Raw genomic sequence first — 22,348 nt, forward strand, 5'->3', positions numbered from 1 at the left:
GGAGCAAATGGTACATGAATAAACAGGTTTGCTTCTCAAGGTCTGGGAAACATACTGGGTAGAGAGAAGGTAAATTGTTCTACCAAAGACGCTTCTTTCTGAGCACAGAGTCCAAAAACTGTGAGGTAGGAAGGGAAGAAGAGTGGAAAATAGAAGTGGGGACCCGGGGGAGGGCCGGAAGGAAGACCCTGTGTTTAGCAAATACAGTCATGACTTGAGAAGAATGAAACCCACTTTTAGAAATATCGTCTGCAGCTTCCCACAATTCTTGCCACAGTAGTTGGTGCCCCTCCGGGAAAAGAGGACCTCATGGGCAGGTACCCGCTGGTACGCCACACGCTTGTCTCCCTGCAGCATCCAGATGATGATGTCGGGCAGGCTGTTCTGGGGCTGGAGAGAGGGCAGCGGATGGTCAGGGCACAGGCAGTGACGATTCAGGCCCGCCCCACAGCCACACCAGGATCAGACTTCTTCTGCTCCCCAAGCTTCCGTCCCACATGCCGCCCATACCCAGTCTCCCCCAGGACCACCCCCAAGGCTGATGGGCCACCTCTCTTCAGCCTGTGAGTCCCTATGGGCAGGAACTGGGGCTGCCCTGCTCTCAGAAGAAGCCCATCAAAAATTCAGAGCTGAATCCCGACATTCAGTGGGATGAGCAACTCCTGCCTGTAGCCCAGGGCCTGAGTTCCTAGATTCCCCTCCTCCCTGGGGCTAAGGACCAGAGGAATTGATTTCTTCTGAAGCCTACACTAAGGCATCACCCTGGAGAGCAGCAACTGACCCACAGAAGGCATGCTTGCCCCTCTGAAGACACTTCTCCCCCTCCCTTTCTAAAAGCAGGGGTCCTGGGGATCTGACCCTTTTCTGGGTCTAGTGACAATGGGCTCTGAAAATGCTAACTAGACCAGAACCAAGTTACAAGGCCCCTGGCCCCCTTTAGGGTCTCCAGCAGTGATTAAGAATTACTCTCAACTCCATCTATGGATAAATGGCTGGTTGGGCAAAAGTCCATCTCCTTCCAGGGTTGGTGAGCAAAGTGTGTCCAGGGATGGGGCTGGGCCTCTAACCAGGTCTACCCATGACTACTGATGTTCATGGGGCACTTGTTAACCATTTCATGTGTGGTTTCACTGAGCTCCTATGCAATTCCATTTAAGGTGCGAAATCTTCGAGCTTAGAGAGGTTAAGAGCCAAACCAGAATTTTTTTACTGCAAATACACAGTTTTCAACACCATCCCAATGGTTCTCAGAGCAGCAGCAACATCCGGATATACAGGATCAGAAACTCTGGGGTGGGGGGAGGACCTCAGCCTACTGCAGCCAGTCTTCCAGGGAGTGGGTCAAGAGTGACAAGTTCTCTCCAGGGCTTTTGTCATAGTTAGTAGCACCTAACTATGCTTGGCCTCCATCATGCCGTGGAGCAAGTTCAGGGATGAGTCTGGAGCCAGGATCATGGAGGGCAGTGAATGACCATCATGAGGAATTGGTGCAATGCCTGTGTCTAAGAAGCCCTGTCCACCTGTCCACTGGACACATGCCTGCAGACCCTGCTCAGGGAGGCATCCAGGCTGACTTTGAGGGTGCCTTCTCTTCCACCCCCAGGTGACCTCTTTCCTTCCACAACTCTCTGCTCCTTAACTCCCCTCCAGGCCTGCCCTTTCCCACACTATCTGGAACACCATTCTCACCATCCCCAGCTCCTCCCTTGGTACCCACATGGCTTCAAGTCTGCCTGCTACATGAACAGACCTTTCTCTGCATTCTGGAAAACTGGAGGCTGTCTACCTGCCCCGGGAACTGGATGGGGCATCAGGCCTCACAGAAATGGGGTGAGGAAAGAGTACCCCTGAAAATAAACTGAAATCAGCTCTCTGATTCCATATGATAAAGCTCAGAGTTACTGCACAAGCAGCCTTCATCCAGGAGGGCAATAAACAGGGCCCCCATGTGAGGCAAACTGAGGCCAGGTGTGAACAGGTGCTGACTAGCAGACAGAGAGAGCTAGGTCCCTAGGAATCCGCCATGGCACTAGACCCTCTCTGCCTGTGACAGACTTTGGCAGGCAAGGGCATTTACTGAGCACCTATTATAAGCCAGACTCTGTGAGGGACAACTCCCAGAATCCCATTGCAGTCTCTCAATAATCCTACATGGGAGTAATTTCCCTCCTTCTGGGAAAGGGGACACTGAGGCTCAGAGAGGTTAAGTTATCTTCCCAAGGTTGTCCAGATCATCCCCATGTCCCTCCCAGTTCTGATGTTCCAAGCAGCAGGGTCAAAGAAAGGAAGACACCACATAGGGTGAGCTACCTCCTCTGCAAGGGCACGGAGACGCAGGAGCCAGTCCTCAGCCTGCTCCAGGGCTGCAGGGAGCTCTCTGTGGCCAAGCTTTAGGGCCAAGGCAGCCTCAGTGATCTGTTTCAGGTGGCGGATGCGCAGCTGGTACAGGTACTGGTCCAGGTGTGTGGCGGCGGGCACCTGGCGGACATCACCCAGGGGCTGGCTGTGAGGGCAGACAGATGGACAATGGCTGGTGAGCAGGGAGCTCCCTTTGGCCCAGGCTTGTACCCACACATGTGTATTCAGCCTGGCCCAAACGCACAGACATTAATGTGACATGCTCCACCCTCACTTCTTCCAGGAGGCTTTTCCCAGCCTCATCAGCACATGGGCCACTCAACCTCCCATCCTATGATCATTTTTGCATGTCTCCTCTCCCTAATTGACTGAAAGCTCTCCAAGGTCCAGAGGGTCCCTCCTGGGCTCCCTCAGTCCACGCTCTAAGTTGCCCTCCGCTGAAACGAATCCGTCTGTGTTTTACACACACTTTCTTCAAGAAGGAAATTTATGGAGCCCTGACAAACCACTGCAGACGCTGTGGGGAGGCCCACAGCCAGTAATACAGATGGGTCCGCCCGGAGAGGCCCCACAACACCCCTCCCAGAACTCTCTGCTTTAGGAAGCCTTTGGGAGGAGGTGGGGTGCATGCAGTCCCAGAAACGCAGCACCATGGCAGGTTGAGCTTAAACCCTTGTTTGGAGGCAAATAACTCACCACCCTCCTCATCCCACTGGGGCTCCCTTCATACATGGGGGCTCCCACCATGCCAAGCTTGCTGGGTCAGTACACACACAGGGCCATGAAGAACGCGGTAGAGGCGTCTTGGTGTTCTCCCCGCCGAGTAGGGCCCCACTTGGTTGTCCCAGATTGGGGGTCTGGGGTGCCCCGCCCCCACCACACCCCGGCCGAGCCCTGGACTCCCAAATAGGACATCCATCAAAGCCGCTCCGCCAGCTCTGCTCCCACCTCCCCACCTCACGCTCCCCTCCCCGCAGCGTCTGGACTCCCGGCTCCCGGCTGATTTATTTTTCTGCCAATTTCCCCGAGCTATGCAGAACCAATTACCGCCGGAGCGCAGCGGCACCGCCGCCGCCAGATACACCACTCTGGCAGGCCCTCGCCGCACTACATTTTTCCTGTTATTTTTTTTAATTGAATTTTTAGGGTGGGGGGAGTGGTATGCCAACTCCATCTCAGGGAAACTTAAGCCCCGGGGCCCGTCTCAGCTCACGTACTGCACACCCTGTAGTAATATAATATTTACTGCCCCGAGGGTGCCACGGACCGGGCTGCCCCGGGCCGGTCGGCCGGCCGCCTCCATCCTCAACCCGCTCTCATGTTGCGGAGGGGTAAGTTGGGTGGGTGGAGGGGCCGGAGCCAGTCCTGGGCTGGGGCCTGCTTGGAAACGAAGCCTGAGTGTGACCGAGAGTGGGGGCAGGCGGGATCTGGAGTAGGGCTTGGAGAGCTGAGCCAACCTGGTGATTTATGCGCCCAGCCTGGGTCGGGAGCTGGGAGGGACTGCGATAGAAACCACCAAAGGGAGATTTTCCTGGAGGCCAAGCCCCAGCCAGGGCTCCCCAAGAAACAGCTAGGACCTGGGCCCCTATTAACAAGATGTCTGGTCCTTTCCTGCCCCAGGAAGACCCAGGACAGAAGGTAGGAAGAGAAAAGGAGTCTAGGAAGAGGAAACTGGGGTTACATGCACCCCACACACAAGCCTGCCAACCCTGGCTGACACGGAAATCACAGGCAGGAACGTCCAGGCAGACTCAGAGCAGGCACAAAGACACTCTGGGAGGGGCCAGAGTGAACTGGCTGTGGGGGTCCTTCATTTCACTACTCATTAGCAATAGCTCCATTGGGCCTGGATCCAGAGTTCGGACCAGCCCTGCCCTGGGGAGTCCTGGGTCAGAAAGGCAAACAGGCCATGCCGACACCCACTTGGTAGCCTCAAACTCAGGAATAGTTTCTGAAATAAGGGACCCAGAATAGTTCCTGGCAGAACAGGGGGAGCTGGTAGGGCCCAGGAGAGCCGGAAGGGCATTTCGTAGATGGAGCAGCAACTGCAGGAAGGGGACGCTCAGCACATGAAAGTGTATATGAGGTGGTGAGGGTCTGCCAGGCCAGCACAGAGGCCAGGGTAGGACTGGTGGGGATGTCGGACAGGTGGTGGGGCAGAGACAGGGCCAAAGCTGGAACTCATCCTGGAGCAGTGTCGGTGGGCAGGGCACAGTCCAACTTAAGTCTTAGGACGATGGCAGGGAATGATCAGGGGTTAGAGCTCAGGTGGCTGCCAGTTTGAGGAGGTAGGCGAGGAAAGGAGACAGGCCAAGGATGATGGAGAGACAGAACCAGCAGGACTGGAGAGGAGAAGGAAGAGAGACAGGAAAGTGGCCAGAGTGGACTCTAGTCTTCTGGGGATGACGGCACCAAAAGGCACAATGGGGATGGTGGTGAAATCTTTCTGGGTCATATGTAATCCCAGACACCCAGCAGGCTCTGGGTCCATGGTTTAGAGATCAGAAGAACAGAGTGGGCACCGCTGGCCTGGAGAGGAGGGGCTACCCCAGGAAGATGAGCCAGGAAAACTCTGAGAAACACTGATGGTGGAGGCATGAGTGAAGGTTTGGGATTAGGTAAGGGACAACTGTGATTCAGCTATGACAAGCTAGCTCAGGACCCACCCCTGGCTTTCTGGCCTCATCAGCTGTAGTGGCACTCAGCACCATGTTGGGAGGTGGACAAAGCAGGCATGCTGAAATCACAAGGCTGCTCGGAGGTCTCAGATGATGTCTAAAGGAATCATCCTGGGATTCCTCTGCTACAGGCCATTTGTGCATTCCTTAAGAGAATGGAAGTCAGGCACCCCTCCCAAGCTCCTGAACTGAGACCAGTGCCCCTAGGAGATCCTGAGCCACCCTTCTGTCCCCAGGACAGTAACTCAGGGGACCAGTCTTTGGCAGGAATGTTTTAGCAAAATCCTCAAGAGCAGAGCCTGGAGTAGGCACGGAGGGCTGCCGGGGACTCCGATCCCATCCATCTCAGATGTTTGCAGGAACCTCAGACCTGCCTAGTCCACAGCACACGAGCTATCAGCAGCATGGCAGCAGCCCCCAGTGCCCTGGCCTTTCCACAGTATCCCGAGGCTTCCTGGCCAGCCAAAAGAGACCAGCTAGTCATTGTAAGGGTGGCCTGTGGCAGGGAAACCAGCACTGTGCCTGGTGAGCTCACCCCCAGGGCTACATGTCCCCCTCATGCTGACCATATCCACTCGTGTGTGCCCTCCAGTCCTGCTCTGTCCTCAGACCTGCAGAGCCACAGGTCAGCTTCCTCACAGATGTCCCACGGGCACCTCCTCTCAACACAGCCACTGCCCGCCCCCTAACGTGCTTCTCCTCCTGCTGACCCCTCAGAGGACGGGCCCAGTGTCCATCCAGCTGCCCTGGCCAGCTCATGGGTATCGTTTTGGTCTTTCTGTTGACCCCACATCCAATCCACCATCAAGTGCTGTTCATTTTGGAGCAGTACAGCTAGGGGCTCTGCCGCTACTAGCTGTGTGAATCTAGGCAAGTTAACTAATCACTCAGAGCCTCAGTTGAGTTGTCTCATCTGTAAAATGGGGATCATTCCAGTTCCCACCTCCTAAGAATTTCACGATCATTACATTCATCAATATGTGTAAAAGCCTTAGAACAGTGTCTGGTGGAGAAAGTGCTTCTTAAGAGCTTGCTGCGACAGTAATACCTTCTGAATAGGCCATGCTGCCCTCTACTGTCAAGCTGCCCTCCCATAACCTTCATGGTCACATGGCCAGCCCCCCTCACCTAATCTCCCAGCACCCCCAGCCTTCACACCAAAAGCATTCAGCTGACCTCATGTTCCGCTAAGGCCTGTCCTGACTGGTTTCAGCCTCACGCTGCCAACTTCCCAGAGCCAACAAGGATTGCTGACCCCACTCCTCCCTCAGAGTACACATCAGGTACCCTCTCCTGTGGGAAGCACCCCTGAATTAGATCCGTTTGAATGAGTTGACATTTGAATTTTGAATGCCACATCATTTATTAAATACTCCCTAAGCTTCTGATGTCCTTGGAAACCCTATACAGGATCGTTATGAGTAGGAACTGACTCTAAGGTACTGAACAACAACGACAAAGGTTCTGGTGTGGCGCTGTAAGATAAGCAAGGTTGGCTATTCAAACCCACCAGCTATTCCTCAGAAACCCTATACAGGGTGGCTATGAAGCGGAACAGACAGGATGGCACTTAACAACAACAACAAGTGGGCAAGCAAGGAGTCCTGGTAGGAGAAAGATGAAGCTGTCTGCTCCCATAAATATTTACAGTCTCAGCCACCCTCTATAAGGTCACTAAGATTCTAAATTGACTTGGTGACAGTGGATTTGTTTTTTGTGTGGGAATAGGTCCTCTAGTCAGCTGGTAGTTTCAAACTGCTGACCTTGAGATTAGCAGCCTGACTCATAACCACTATGCTACCAGAGCTCCTCTGTAATGCCAGGCTGACAATGAGGAAACAGTTTCAATGCTGATGGGTGGCTAGCGCCAACCACCTGACAATGAAGACGATGCTAGGTCTGCAAGCCCCCATGTTCTCCATCACCCTCCAGAGCCCCCTCTGCCTGAAGTTGACAATCAACCTTGTCAATAGGAGGAAAAAGCGAGACCGAGGTCCCCGACATGGCTTTGGGAGGAGAAGGGGCAGCGTCCTCCTCTCCAGCTTCTCCTGGAGATCGCATCAGAGAAATGAGGTCGGAGATCAGAGACACAATGCTCGCCATTGAGGTGAGCTGGGCTGCCCGGGCCCACAGCTGCCGCTGCTGCAGGGAGATTTATGACCTGCTTTCAGTATCACCTTTTCAACTCCCCACGCTGGCTCCACCACCTTCGGACTCAGTCTTGTCTGGACTGGGGGACATGCTTCACCAGCACACTCCCAGGGTTACCTGGGAAAGTGAGTCTCACCAAGGGTGCCAGGTAGCCCCTACCTGCAGTCTGCAATGAGGTCATCCATCAACTGAGCCACCAGGGAGTCCACATCCTCTGTGGTGCACTGCGCCTTCAGGGCCAGATGAACTTCCTCCAGGCCAGCTTCCTGTGGAGCAGACCAGTGGCAGGACACACTGGACCCTAGCCCCAGGCCCTGTCACCTCAGCCCCGCCCCTGAGCCAAAAAGGAACAGTTCAAGCAAAGAAGGCAGAACCCAGATCAGAAAAATCAGGGTCTCCTGTGGTTCAAGAACCTTCCAGGGCTCTTCACACTCAGACAAACCCAAATTCCCAAGTCTGGTATTTCAATCTAACTCGTGGTCATGAGGAGTTCTGATATGGGTACGACTACAACAGAAGTTGACTTCATCGTCTTCCTCATGGGTCCCCTTGGAAACAGGTCTGACTTCACACAGGTAAATGGTCCTCCCTGAGCCTTTGCTAATTCTATTTCCCCACCCCTTCTCCAGAGGCGTTCAGGCCAGTTCCTCCAAACTGCCACAGCCCTTGGCATCCATCTGCCCAGGCCTCAGTGACTCACAGAATACCCATGAGGCCAAGGATTCATCTCTCAGTCCCCCATTCACCCTCCCCATGCATCAGCTTTCCTGAGCTAGGGACCGATCCTAGAAACAGAAAACACCGTCATCCTTGTCCTGGAGTCCTGAGAGAGAAGAATCCGGACGATGAAGTCTGGAATTCTATAGCATCAACTCCAAATTCTCCCTCACCTTGATGCTTCCTGGTTTCCTCCACATGTTCCTCTCGGAGTCCCTGACATGGGCCAATATCTCCCTTCACCTTCACCTAGATGCCCTCCCAAGCCACTTCAATACCCCAATTTTCTTCCTCCCGTTCAACCTTTTAACTGCCAAGTCTCTTGCTTGGCCTGGCTCCTCATCTGCTTCAACTCCTGCCTCCCCCCAACTTCTTAACAGGGGGGCTTCTCTTGCCTCCTCTACTGCCCCCTCCTTTATTCATTGGCCCACTGGAACCAGGATCAGGACCTTGTCCCATTTCTGGACCTCCAGTTTCTAGCATAAGCCCTTGCACTTGGTCAAAATCAAATGCATTTGATGAACGAATGAGCAGTTCAAGACTCAACCCTGCTCCTACTTCCACCTCTCAGCCTCATTCTCTGTGCTGTCTCTCACGTTAGACTGGTGGTTCCCCCAGATTCTCTTCTCTCCTCTCTCCTAGTACCCAAGATGTTGTCAGGGTACAGGAAGGTCCGAGGGCATAGATGTGTGCACACACGGGTGGGTAGGTCTGAAGACAAACACTGGTGAGGGGGCCTGCTCATGAGGTATGCGGTCTGGGCAGCTTCGCACTCACCAGTCGGTCAGCAATCCTGAGCAGCTGGTTCTGCGTTTCGATCCTGTGGCTGATGTCCTCCCAGTAAGATGACAGCACCACCACAGGCTTCACATTGCCCCAGGGTAAGTAGTAGTAATGGCACCCTGGGGTGGGGGGGTGGGGGGTTGCCTGAGTATTGGGCCAGTAGCAGAGGAAATGGGAGATGTGCAGAGCTTGGGCCCACTGGAATTGGCACAGCTGGGAAGAAGGCAGACACCTCCTCCCACATCCAAGAACGCCCCCATGGAAAGCTATGACACCCGTTCTAACAAGGTGCCTGGGTTCCCGCAATGCATCCACCAGACAGGTGTTGCTCTCATTAGAGCTCCTGGGAACATCAAAGCAGAGGAGCTGTTAGAACAACCCTGGGGATACAAGCATGCACTCCTCTAAATCTCAAAGTCAAGCTCAACAGACATGCTGTAGTAATCACAATAGGTCACAATAGATGCTGATCACAGCCATTTCTAGGGCACCGCACCGTGTGTAGGCCGTGGCAAGTGAGCAGGGAGGAGACGTGGTATGAGGAAAGATAGGGTGGGGACCTCATGCAGCTCTGCACAAGGCAGGACTTGGGGTTCATCCCCTGCCCTGCGTTCTGGGCCTCTGGGCTCACCGTCGAAGACTGCCCGGCTATACTGAGTGGTGGAGACCAGTGGCAGGCAGGTTGTGTCGAACTTGTTCCCATAGTTCCCGATGCTGACCTCGAACTGGATGGCATCGTCAACATCCTGAAGCATGGAGGCTGAGTAGAAGGCTGCGAACAAGGAGTACTTGCGCCTCCGGAGGTACTTCTGAGAGCAGAGGACAGGCACAGGGTTACTGAGGGGTACAGGCAGACACCCAGTATGGGGACCACTCACATGTCTGGCAGCCCCTGTCTGGGACCTGTGCCCAGCAACTCCAGGCTGGACAGAAGGATGGCAAATGGTCAACTAAGAAACAATGTCCAGATTTGGTTACTGAGCAAACTCATTCCAGGTTTGTATGTGTTTGGTCACGTTTCCCCAATAAGATCTGCTCCTTGGGGAAAGGTCATGCTGATCCTTAATCCAAACCAGCAGTGATGGTTCCACCACTTCAGGGGAGTGTGGTCTCCTGCAGCAACCCCTAGGGCAAACAGGCCCTCATCTCTGCTCAGAAGGGTCCCAAAAGCCAACCCCTTCCCAAACTGCCCAGTCACCCAGCATTTCCTCCACACCAGCCAACTCTGGGTTCCACACAGGCTGCCAGCTGCCATTTGTGTGGAGCACATTAATCTCAGTGTCCTCGCTGATCATGTGGCACAAGACTCAACAAGACACCTTAATTTGAACAAAGATTTTTTTACAATTCTCATGGAAGGCACACAGGAAAAAGTGTTGGACAGCTGGGTTTCACGTAAATAGTAAGAACTAACTCCTACTGAGTGCTTACTGTATACAAATATTGTTGCTAAGTGCCTTCTGACTCATAGCAACCCTGTACAGGGTTTCCCCAGAGCAGCTAGTGGGTTTGAACCATCAACCTTGTGGTTAGCAGCCTAGTGCTGATCCTACAGTGCTACACCAGGACTCCACACAAGTATTAGTTCATTTTCACAGCAACCTTAAAAAATAAGTATGACTATCAGTCCCACTTTATCAATAGTAAACTCACCAGCCGCTCCTCAGAAACCCTATACAGGGTTGCTGCGTCAGAACCAACTCAACAGCACTCAACAACAACAACTATAGAAGAAAGGCCCAGCAATTCAATTCCATTAAGATTACAGCCAAGAAAACTGTACAGAGCCGTTCTGCTTGGAAACACTTGGAGGAGCCATAAGTGGAAATCCAGCCACAGGGAAAGTGACACAGATGGGAAGCAGTAGACCCAGGGCCATCTGATTCCAGTCTGAAAGTTGAAACCACTATGCTAACCCAATACAGAGGACTCCAGAATACATTTGAGGTTCAGTTTCCTCATCTGTACAATGGAACGTTGAGAGAATTCGCTGATACAGTATCAGATGCTGTCTAGTATTAGACACCCGATGTGTATCAGAGTAAAACTGTACTCCACTGAGTGTTCAATGGCTGGTTTCTGGGAATGGATCTCCAGGTTTTTCTCTGAAGGTGTCTCTGGTTGGACTCAAACCTCCAAACTTTCAGTTAGCAGCCAAGTGCTTAAGTGTTTGTGCCACCCGGGGACTCCTCATCTGAAACATGAGTGCTTAATAAATGTATGTTATCCTGACATTGCCACTCCAAAGTTGCATCTTATTTTGCATCAAGCCCTAGACTTCTAAAATGCTTTTGTTTATCTTAGAGCCTCTATGCATCCCGCCTGGGGGGCGGGGGGTGGGGGGGGCCTATGTCCGAACTGTGCAGGTCACCTGGAGGCCAGTCCCTCCCAGAGTTACCCTTACCTCCACCCGGAGGATGTCATCTGCAGGGAGGTCCTCCACCTTCTGCTCAGTGTGTTCCACCAACTTGGTCTCCAGGGAGAGCAGGAGCCGGCCTCGGTAGGCCACACCTTCCCCCTGAGAGTGGAGGTCTGGTCACCAGGAGCAGGGGGCAGACGGGGTGAACCCTGAAGTCACTCACCTCCCAGACAACCCCAACTCAGCAGATGGAGGGATCATGGCCTAGAGAGTCCAGGGGATATGCCCAAGCTACCCAGATGGTCAGCTGCAGACCTCCACCCAGCGGGAGGAAAGAGAAAACCAGAGAAAGGTAGGGCCTGGGTCCCTTTAGAGCTGGAGGTGGACTCTGAGGGCTGCACAGGCTGAAACAGAAGACCCTACACACAGACGACCTGGGGTCTGGCATCTTGCCCTGGCCTGGGCCTGCTCTGGGTTCAACTGGCTCACCTTTCCCGTGTTGAGCTCTGCATAGGGGTCTGGGAAGCCTGTGAACTCCCTGGGGCTGCCGTAGAGGTTGACGTAGCAGGGTCCGAAGGTGGGGAGGAAGCCCAGATGGTCGTCCACTGGGAGACACAGGCAGGGATCAGAGGGCTGGCACAGAGGATGTGGCCACTGTCAAGCCCTCGGTCCCTGCACATGCACAGGGATGCAGGCCTGGTAAACAAGGACCTGGAGAGACCTGCTGGTCTCTCCCATAAATCCCTGTAATCCTCTCTACTATTCTGAGACATGGATAGCGTTAGTATTTTTCTTTGTCCCAGACTACAGATGAGGAAACCAAAACTCAGAGATGCAAAGAAACACATGATGGAAAAGTGGCAGATCCCAAAATGATCTAGCCTCAAACCCTGTGCACACAGTCCCACAAAAAGCTGAGGCATGGGGTCCCTCACTTCCTGTCCCTGTCCTTGAGCCATATCCACACCAGAGCCCCTTTGACCCTTCCACCCTGCACCTCAAGATGCCATCTACCAATGGCCCAGGGAAGAGACCCAATGACCTTCCCCACAGGACAGCTCCCCAGTGAGTCCCCTCTCCTCTCCTCTCCCCCAAGTCCTTATGCAGTGTCCACTGTCAACTAAGGGCCTTGATTAGCCCCAGCATCCCACTCCCCACTGACACTGTGCAGAGGCCAGCTGTCCACAAGATGGACTGAAGGAGAGTGAGAATCACAATACTGATTGAAAAGGCTTCTCTCCACAGCATGTCTGCCTCTGCGGGGACTCCCTTCAGTTAATGTCACAATTTTCCAGCTCAGCTGAGTTTCCCCAGGACAGGACTCAGAAAACCCCAAAAAGCTAGGGTTTCCCTACCACAGCAAGGATGAAGAGGATGTTTCCCAAATGCCAAAGGTTGGGGAACTGGGAGGAGGGTGGACAGGACAGGAATGGGAACTTTCTGGGACGACCCAAACCACCAAGGATGCAGCAAGGTGGGCACAGGCTAAGTGGCCTCAGTAAAGATGTACCTGAGCCAGACATAAAGGGGTTTGCTGTGAATGTGACCTGTGAGGGCAGGAGCAGGCTGGGAGCAGGCCTCAGAGACAGAAGATCTGACCCACCCAGAGGGAGGAGCTGGACCCTCCATCACCAGGCCCCCCCTGCTATATCCTTCATCACTTCCCTCTTCCAGTCTGTACCTCAGCACAGACAGAGCCCAGGACAGATGTGGGGGGTACCAAGGCTGAGAGAACCAATGGGAGCCTTACTACTTTTCCTACCTACCTACATCATGGTTTATCTTGTGATCTTCAACTTCCAAAGCTTTCCACTCACCCTGGCCTGCTCCAGGTCACCCCCGCCCAGCACACCCCACCAGGCCCCACCCCTCCCTGTCAAAGAGTAGGCTGTCCTTTAAACTACTGCCCTTAAAACATTCCAAGCGATTTACACATTCAACAGCAGGTGAACATAGCAGCCAAAGGTAAACTCAGGCATTGTGGTGGGGGGAGTCTCAGTCCCAGCTCAGGAAATCACAAAATTCCCACAACAAAATCCCTAAGGGCCCCACCCCCTGCTGGCCCCAAGGAGAAAGCAACCTACGGTCTGCGGCTTGAGGAGGCTTGACCACACCTGGAGGCTCCTCTGAAGCGTAAAGAAATGGAAAAGAGGTTAGGATGGGCACAGCTGGGAGAAGGCGCAGGGTTACTCCAATGGGTCTCATGGATGAGAATTGGCAGACAGATAGATGGAAACACAGCTTCCTTGTGGGAAACAGATGTGGCCCAAGGCCCCGCCCCCACCCCAGCTGGGAATTTATCACAAACTAAACTGTCGCATGCTTGATGGTTTCACCTTCACACACCCCCAGCCAGACACAGCCCCCACCACCATGGGGAGCCCCGAGGTCTCTCCCACCTGTGTCAGTAAATATCAGTGTACTATTGTTTGTTGATTGAAAATTGGACCCCAGACTTAACTGGATACATTCAAGAAATAACAACAGAAAAATGTGCTTTTCCATAGTTTAGTCAGATAAGAGGGTGAAACAAAGTACAGACACAAAGGGTGAAGGAGACACACACATGGACCAGAACTAGTCCGGGAGGTTGACACTAGGGTCCAAGGGGCCCTGAAAGATGCCATTTCAAGGAACAACATCTCCATCTAGTGGCCATTTCCAGTACTGCCCTTGTAGGCGCCAAGCTGTATGTTTACAACAGCCCACTCTGATATCAGACTTCTGACACCTGCCACTTCAAGCAAGTCCAGTGCTAGGTGGTGCCCATTAGCTTACGGTTCTATACACTCAGCTGTGCCCTAAGTACTGGTAAGGGACTCTAGACCAAAGAGAAGGAAAGAGATGCTCGGACACATCTCCCCCGTGTTGTTAAGTACCGTTGAGTTGGTTCTGATGCATAGTGACCCCTGTATATGGTTTCCAAGGAGCAGATGGGTTTGACCTGATTTAGCAATCCAGTGCATATCCTATAGCGCCACACCAGGACACCCCCTCACTTTTAAGCAGATGCAAGAAGCCCCCAAGGAAGTGGGATCTCCTAGTCTTCTCCCCGTGTCCTCTCTAATTCCTGACTCCTCCTGCCTCTGAGCTTCTTTTTCTCCTTCTCCAACCAGCAAACTATACAGGTTCACGATGCGTCAGATCTGACTCGAAGGCACTTAACAACAACAACCAGTAAAGTAGAACCAAGACCAGGGCCATGGCCAAGCCTGGGATACAGTTGGTGAAATCCCAGTTTCGTTCAATGTTCACATTTACCTAAAATGTGTGGGTGTCTTTACAGAAAACACCTGCTGTTATTTTCCTATGGCGTCCTGGTGTGGCACTGTAGGATAAGCACGGGACTACAAGGTTACTTTGAACCACGCGGTCGGCAGTTCAAGCTCACCAGCCATTCCTTGGAAAGCCTATACAGGGTTACTATGAGTCAGAACCACCTTGACCTCCGATGGCACTTACCTATTTTCCCACAGCTCCATGATTGTACTGACTAACCAAGAGTTGAGCAAAACATGATGAAGGAAGATGAGCTAACACACTGAGAGAAAGATGAGGAGTGAGAAGAGGAGAATATGGGGACAAGGCTGACAAAGGGAGAAGGTAGCAAGGAGGAGGAGACCCAGCTGAAGCCCTGGGACCCAGCCCTCAGCTCCCCACAGCCAGCCTCAGCCAGGAACGCCACTGACGGAAGTCAATTGGCTGCAGAAACTAGAATTCATGGCCATTTTCATGAACAGGTTTTCATCAGTGGGGTAGCCAGTCCTCCGGCCAGCCACAGGGGAGTTTCAGCAGCAGCAATAGGACAGGCGTGTTGGGCACAGCTGCAGCCATCAGGGTCCAGGAAGGAAACAAATTCCATGTTAAGCTCCTTCAAAATGATTACAAACAGGCCTGGCCAGTTATCTCGAGCTAATGAGACCAAGGTCAATAGTCTGACCCCCATGTGCTTCTTGCAGAGTCAAACTCAGCTTCCCACCCACAGACTGACCCTGAATCCTGACAGTGCCTCAGCCCAGCCCAGATGTCCCCTAATCCCACCAGCCATCTGACCAACACATGTCCCTGGTGGCTAGGAAAACCAGGGGATGTGGGGGGCTAAGTAGCTCAGAAATAGTCTGGTTTCTAACCGCAGATCCAGCACCACTTTTTCATTTGTTCATGCATTAATTTGTCCCTTCATTCTGCAGACTAACTAGACACAGTGCTAGGCACCAGCACTGCTGGCATTTCAGTCAACGATTCCCAATTTCAGACAGGGACATGGGTCTCCAGGTACTAAGATCACCCCAGGCTCTCTTCCCTATGTCTGCAGACAGCTAGTAAAGTCAAGGGCAGGGTGACCAGCAAAGCTGCTCAAGACAAAGCCTCTATTCACTCTTCCTCATCCTTCTGCCAAAACACAAGTTGGTATGTTTTGATATGCTTTCCCTAAGCCCAAGGAACTGGGGATGTGGAAGCCCCAAAACACAGATGATCTTCTGGTTCTCTGAGACCCAAGCAGCCAGGCCTGACTCTCACCTGGGGAAGCCGAAGGAGACACAGAGCAGGTCCCCAGCCCCGTGAGTGACACGTCACAGTCCTGCAGTCAGTTCTGGAGACACCTGTGTGTCAGCTACCTGCTGCTAGCCCTGCCCCTCTGCACACCTCCCACGCATACAACGTGTGGCTAACTGTTCAATATCGGGCAGGGAAGAAACCCAACAACTACTGAGGAATCATCATAACCAATGTTTCAAAGACAAGACACTATCTTTGGATTGTTTTTAACTGTAGACAAACTTTAGGATAAGAGTTCTATTTATTTAGCATGCTTTTCATATAAATATAAAGCTTTTAGAAAAAAAGGAAGAACTGCAACTTCTAAAGAAAGCACTAATTTTTTTTTTTTTTTACTAAATACTTGTAAGCACAAGATCCAAGGATCTCTTAAGTCTGCCCAGACAAACCTGTGGGCAGAAATGTTTAAGAAACTATTCAGAGCTCCTGTACTCACTAGAAACACACATACATAGTCCTGGTTGGACCAAATCATCTAATGAACCATGCGGTGGAACAATACAGACAGGGAGGAATTTTGGGAGGACAGTTTGGTTGACTCTGGGCTTTGAGAGCAGTGAGGAGGTAAAGAGTTGTGTATCACCCAGATGTGCTCGAACTGCTCCCCATGAAGACAGAATACAAAATGTCTGAAAGGGAAGTTCAAGAATGTGTTCTGAAGGGGCCTCCAGGACAAATGGGAGAAACTTTGCCCGGAGCAAGACAAGCACTGATGTCAAGGCCTGGAGAGAGGCTCTCCTCAGAGACAAGACACACCTCTGAGGGAAGGGCAGCAGGACACCTGAGAGGTCATACAGAATGGCTCCAACTCGAGCTGTAAATTTAATCCATATTGTTACTGTTACATGGAGTGAGCTACTTAATTAACTGCCTGTGTAAAACTGGTAACCTGGCTGGACACAGGTTCTCCTTCTTTTCCTAAATCATCTGTGAGAGGAGCTCCTGCCTAATGCTCAGGACTGCAAGCTCGGTTTGAACCTCAAGGACAGCAGCTCAAGCTCACAAACCACTCCTCAGAAACCCTATACAGAGTCGCTGAGTGGGAACCGACTTGACGGCACTTAACAACCCAAAGCATATGAGGTTGCCCATGAGCTGAGCGCCATCTAGTGGGAAAATAAGCATCCTTCCTCCCTTATTAAAATATTTATGCCAACATAGAAAAATTTGAACTCAAGTTGCCTGGTTCCCAAGCTCAAACTCTTACCCTACCCCATCCTGCCTCCATGTGCCCATGGGTGGTGGTGGTGTGCCGTGGAGTCAGTTCTGAATCACAGTGACCCTGTATAGGGTTTCTGAGGCTGTGAATCTTTATGAGAGCAGAAACAACTGTTCTCCCGCAGAACAACTGGTAGTTTTGAACTGCTGACCTTGAGGTTAGCAGCCCGACTTGTAACCACTACATTACCAGAGTGTTATCATAATCATCCCTCAGATCAGATCCAAAAGCTCACGACATCCCAGACAAACTTCAAGGAAACCTGCATAGATCCAAGCAATTTTTTAAAATAGAAGAAAAAGTCCCAAAAACATTTAGTCAGAAAAAAAATAGAGTACCCACAGGAAATCAAATCAGACTGTGTTCAGAACATATGGTGGTGGTAGTGTGCCATCGAGTCAGTTACAACTCACAGTGACCCTGTATCAGGCTTCCAAGGCTGTAAATCTTTACAGTAGCAGAAAGCCTCATCTTTCTCCATCACAGTGGCTGGTAGATTCAAACTGCTGACCTTGTGGTTACTAGCTCAGTTCATAATCCACTATGCTACCAAGGCTTCTCCTCGGAATATACACCAAAACAAATTCAAACTAGAAGAAATATTTTTTTAAAACAACACCATAAGAATAGAGTTAAATATAGCCTTGGAAAGTTGCTAACCTTTTAAGCATGACATATAAGGCAGAAACCATGCTTTCATTATTTAAGAAATTTTAAAAACAATCACAAAAAATTAGTTAGAAAGTTAAAAATGGAAATAACTAATTCCAAAGAAATTTGAAGAGTATAAAGATAAAACAGAGAAGACAGAATTAGGAAAGCAACAAAAATATTAGAATTGATTCAAAAACAAACACCCAAAAGCTGATTTTTGAAAAACCCAATAAAGTAAGCAAATACCTAAAATGTTAATCAAGAAAAAAGACAGAGAGAACCTAAATACCTCACATAAGTAATAAGAAAAGGGAAAGTAGCATAAGAAATAAAAAAGGGAGAAAGACCATAGAAAGAGAGAACTGTCTAAATTATAAAAGATGGCTCTGCAAAACAAATGTATAAATTAAAATATTTCAGTATAATGGATGCTTTTCTAGGAGAATATAGATAATTAAAATGGACTAGGGAAACAAAAAACAAAAAAAAAGCTAAAAATAACATGATCAGAGGAGAAACTGAAAATGTTTTAAAAAGCTAATACTACACACGCTCAAAAGGGCACCAAGCCCATATGGTTTTATGGGTGAATTCTTTCAAACCCTCAAAAGATTATATTCCTATGTTACATAAACTGTTCCAGATGTTAGAGAAGACTTTAAATCATTCCAATTAATTTTACAGAGCCAGCATAATCCAGATACCAAAACCTGAGAAATAAGTAGACATACCAATGGAAGAAAATAGAAAAATGCAGAATCAGGGTAAAGAAACATTTAGTAGGTGATAGAACACCATTTCAAAATATTGGGAAAACTACATTCAGTATATAGCATTGATACCACTAAAGAACAATTTTGGGGAAAAGTTATGTTTGACACTTACCTTATTCACTAGGGAAAACATTAATAAATTTGGCCACATAAAAATTTTAAATTTCTATTTAAGTGATAAAATAAGACTGAGAAAAACTATGTACCGCATATATGACAGAGAAAAAGTTCATATCCATATCCATCCAGAATTCTTTCAAAACAATGAGAAGAAGACAAAGGTGCCAACAGAGATATGGGTCAAGAACATGAGCAGATAATTTATAATAGAGTAAATAGAAAACATAAATATAAGCATAAAATATATATTAAACTATTTTAAATTTGCACTGGTAAACTTTACCAGAAATTTTATCAAGAAATAAAAATTAAAGTAACAACGAGACACCATTTTTACACCTCAAATTAACAAAGTTATCTTTAAATATTATTTTGTCCCATATTGGTGAGGTGCAGGAAAATGGGTTTATGAAAGTACAAATTAGCCCAAATCTTTTGAAACGCAATTTCAGGATAAACCAAAAGCCTCTAAAATGGTCAAATCTTTAGACACAGCAATTTTACTTCTCGGTTCTTTATCCAAAAGGAAAACCATGACGATTAGGGTACAAATATATGTCTTACAAGGTAAATTGTTTAAAATGTAGAACGCAGTTGGCCACAAAAAGTCTGGTGGGCAATGTGGGCACAACATCCAGTACTACCTACAGTCCCATCTCCGTGGTCATCTGCCTAACATCTCAGGTGTGGAGACAACCAGAAGTCCGCCATCACATCATTCTCACCAGTATAGACCTTCTCCATAGGAAATGGTCAGTAAGGGCCTTAGAATCTTCCCTTTTCTACAAACTCTCAAAGTAGAGGCGTACTTCAGGGAGAGCCTGGGCCACCAGAGGCAGATCATAGGTGACAGTTACCTTCTATTTCTCCTCCAGGGGCAGAGATTTTGGACATACTCAGGTAGGTGGTAGCCACGATGTCATTGTGAGTGAGGCGGTCCCTAAAGCAAAGGAGACAGAGAAGACCTGAGTAAGGACCATAGCTCGCCCAGGCAGGAAATGACCTCACGTGCACAGCATTAGCAGCCCAAGTCTCCACACTGGCCATGTGACCAAGGCCTGGCCAGGGAAAAGACTGGAAAGAAAGATCTGCTCACACATCCCCTAATGGAATTAGTATAAGTTGCCAGTCATCAGCATTTCTTGGACACTACCCACAGTTATTGGGGTCCTGGTGCGGTGCTGTGGACTAACACATCAGACAGCAAAGTCGTTTGAACTGCAAGATCGGTGGTTCAAGCTCACCAGCTGCTTTGGAAACCCTATACAGGGTCTCTATGGGTTGGAATCAACTTGATGGCACTTAACAACAATACCAACAACCCACAATTATTGGTGCATTTGAGCTATGGTGTTGGAGAGGAATATTGAAAGTCCCATGGACTGCCAAAAGAACAAACAGATCTGTGTTGGGAGAAGTACAGCCAGAGTGCTCCTTGGAAGCCAGGATGGCCAGACTTCATCTCTCATACTTTGGACATACTATCAGAGGGGCCAGTCCCTAGAGAAGGATATCATGTTTGATAAAGTGGAGGGTTGGAGAAAAAGAGGAAGACCCCAATGAGATGGATTGGCACAGTGGCAGCTACAGTGGGCTCAGGCATAGCAATGACAGTGAGGTTGGCACAGGACTAGGCAGTATTTCATTTTGTTGTGCATAGGGTAGCTATGAGTCAGTATCAACTCATTGGCACCTAACAACAACAACAACAACCCGAGGTCATGGAGTACTGGTGTGGCCTCAAATCCTAGAGTTGCCATTTTGGGAACTTATGAAACCTTCCAAACTTCAGCTCCCTCATGTGAAATTGGGGGTAATAGTGGTGGGGGTGTGCTGTGGAATTGGTTCCCACTCATAGCGACCCTGTATGGGTTTCTCAGACTGTAAATCTTTACAGGAACAGAAAGCCTCACCTTTCTCCCTCGGAGCCACTGGTAGTTTCAAACTGCTGAACTTGAGATTAGTAGCCCAACTTGTAACCACTGTGCTACACAGAATAGTATCTATATTATAGGACTGTTCTGAGACTCAGTGAGCTGAACTGAGAATCATGTGAAGACACAGTACTTAGTTCAATAAATATCAGTCAGCAGAGCTTCTAAGTACAGATGAGGAAGAAAAGCCTGGTGACGTAGTTTAAAAAATCTGAAATGAAACCTCATGGACCATAGTGGCCTAATCCTGTTATACATGGTGTCACCATGAGCCAGAGCTGACTCAGTAATAACGAACAAGAGTGTTACTATTTATTATTATCAGAGGGGTCAACGTGGGGCACAGAGGGAGGTCTGCACATATGTGATTGGCTAATTGGTTAATTCGTCAATTAGTCTTACAGTCCCCTGTGCTATTGGGGGAGGACAGAAGTCTCTATGGGCAGCAGGACAGGCCTACACAGTACCTGCAATAGGACTCAGGACACCAGTTTCAGCCCCAGCCCTGTCATCAACTCCAGGTGTCTTTTCAGGGAGCACATGCCATTTTACTCCTGTCCCTCCCCCACACACATACCTTAGACCCTCTCTCCCTTGCTAAGAGTACTCTGCCTATGAGCTGTTAAGAGATTGATACATCTGTGTCCGCCAAACAAAGAGCCACCTGCAAATGATGATCTTCTTTTTCTTTTCGATCCCAAACCCACAAGATATCCCAATCTGTGCTGCTGCCTTCCCTCCCTTCTTTGTACTTATACTTTCCCAGGGTGGTGATTTCACTTTGATTTTAAAGTTTTCCATCGGGGCCACTGGGTTACATTCAGAAGTGAATATGTCACTAAGAACGGGAAAGTAAAAATTCCATTAGACATTTTATAATGAAATTAACAACACCAGAGAATTGACATTTTAAACCACTTTCATGTCCAGCTTCTAGAAAATAGAAAAAGGCATGCTCATGGAGAAGAACTGGATTTCTGATGTGATGGGTAAAATCTCTGAATCAGATGAGAAGAGAATGGCTTTATTTTTATGGGGTGGGTAGTGGCAGAACTATTACCTCCTATACAGCAAACCCAGGTTCAACTCCCAGTCAGTGTACTTCATGAGCAGCCTCCACCCAGCCCTCAGCAGAGGCTTGCATGTTGCCATGATGCTGAACAAGTTTCAATAGAGTTTCCAGATGAAGAGTACCTACAAAGAAAAGCCTAACAATTCACCTCCAAAATTCCATCTAACAAATCCCTGTGGGTCACAAAAGGTCACCACGACCCAAGGCTAACTCACTAGCAGCTGACAACAACAACTGTTTCGGAGGGGCTTTTGTATTTGAAGAAGAAAGTAATTTTTAAAGAATTGGATGGAAGATTGTGTTACAATGACAGGGCCATATGAACTGGATCACCTCTCTAGGATTCAGGTAATAACAGAAGTTTATCTGCATTTTCTGGGAAGAAAGTATTTTCTGGAGAGGAACTTGTCACAGCAGAATGCTTTCTGGCCAAGAGTTGGGTTTTGGGGCTTGGGGTTGCTTTTGGAAAATACAGCAAGTCTGAAAATAGATTCACAATAAAAACGCCGCTTCAACCCAAACCAGAAATGCAACCACCAGATTCTGTAATGTGTTTGGATTGTACAGTATGCTGATGCCATCATCACAGCTCCCAGAGCATGAACGAGATCCGTACACACTCACACACACACAGGACGGCAAACTGCGAGCCAGAGCACACACTCACATGTACCCACGCACAAGACGTGCAGAAAGGCACAGCCAGTTACCCACCATCAGCACCACACACACGTGCACACACATTAGGAGCTGGAATGAGGAGACCCTTCTGTGGATGTAAAGTACATCTCTCCTCCAAACCGCTTCCCAGCGGTACATACCGGTGGTCAGGGCCCTAGAGGCCTCTCCCTTGCTGGCCCTCCTCGCTGTTCCCTTTCCTCGCCTCTAATTCTCACAAGCTGTTTTCTTTAGGCCTGGGGAACTGGCATACACTTTAATGGCTTTGTGGTCTGGGGGTTTTTCCCTGCTC

At 49.7% G+C, this 22,348-nt stretch overlaps 1 protein-coding gene across 14 annotated transcripts in view; it reads right to left on the minus strand.

The window, feature by feature from the left end:
* Nucleotides 1-22,348, minus strand: part of DYSF (dysferlin) — a 328,923-nt gene that overhangs the window by 178,510 nt on the left and 128,065 nt on the right. For 8 of the 14 annotated variants that reach the window (XM_006862906.1, XM_006862903.1, XM_006862900.1 and 5 more), the window contains 8 exons: nucleotides 19,230-19,312; nucleotides 11,536-11,651; nucleotides 11,092-11,205; nucleotides 9,319-9,496; nucleotides 8,682-8,806; nucleotides 7,347-7,453; nucleotides 2,311-2,503; nucleotides 235-390 (listed from right to left, as the gene is read on the minus strand). In XM_006862906.1, the coding sequence (XP_006862968.1) occupies nucleotides 235-390; nucleotides 2,311-2,503; nucleotides 7,347-7,453; nucleotides 8,682-8,806; nucleotides 9,319-9,496; nucleotides 11,092-11,205; nucleotides 11,536-11,651; nucleotides 19,230-19,312 (1,072 nt within the window). Of the gene's footprint in view, nucleotides 1-234; nucleotides 391-2,310; nucleotides 2,504-7,346; nucleotides 7,454-8,681; nucleotides 8,807-9,318; nucleotides 9,497-11,091; nucleotides 11,206-11,535; nucleotides 11,652-13,130; nucleotides 13,173-19,229; nucleotides 19,313-22,348 lie in introns of all 14 variants that reach the window. The other 6 variants (XM_006862904.1, XM_006862899.1, XM_006862896.1 and 3 more) reach the window with 1 other exon arrangement.

The sequence above is a fragment of the Chrysochloris asiatica genome, unplaced genomic scaffold (assembly GCF_000296735.1).
Source record: "Chrysochloris asiatica unplaced genomic scaffold, ChrAsi1.0 scaffold00052, whole genome shotgun sequence".
Taxonomy (NCBI): domain Eukaryota; kingdom Metazoa; phylum Chordata; class Mammalia; order Afrosoricida; family Chrysochloridae; genus Chrysochloris; species Chrysochloris asiatica.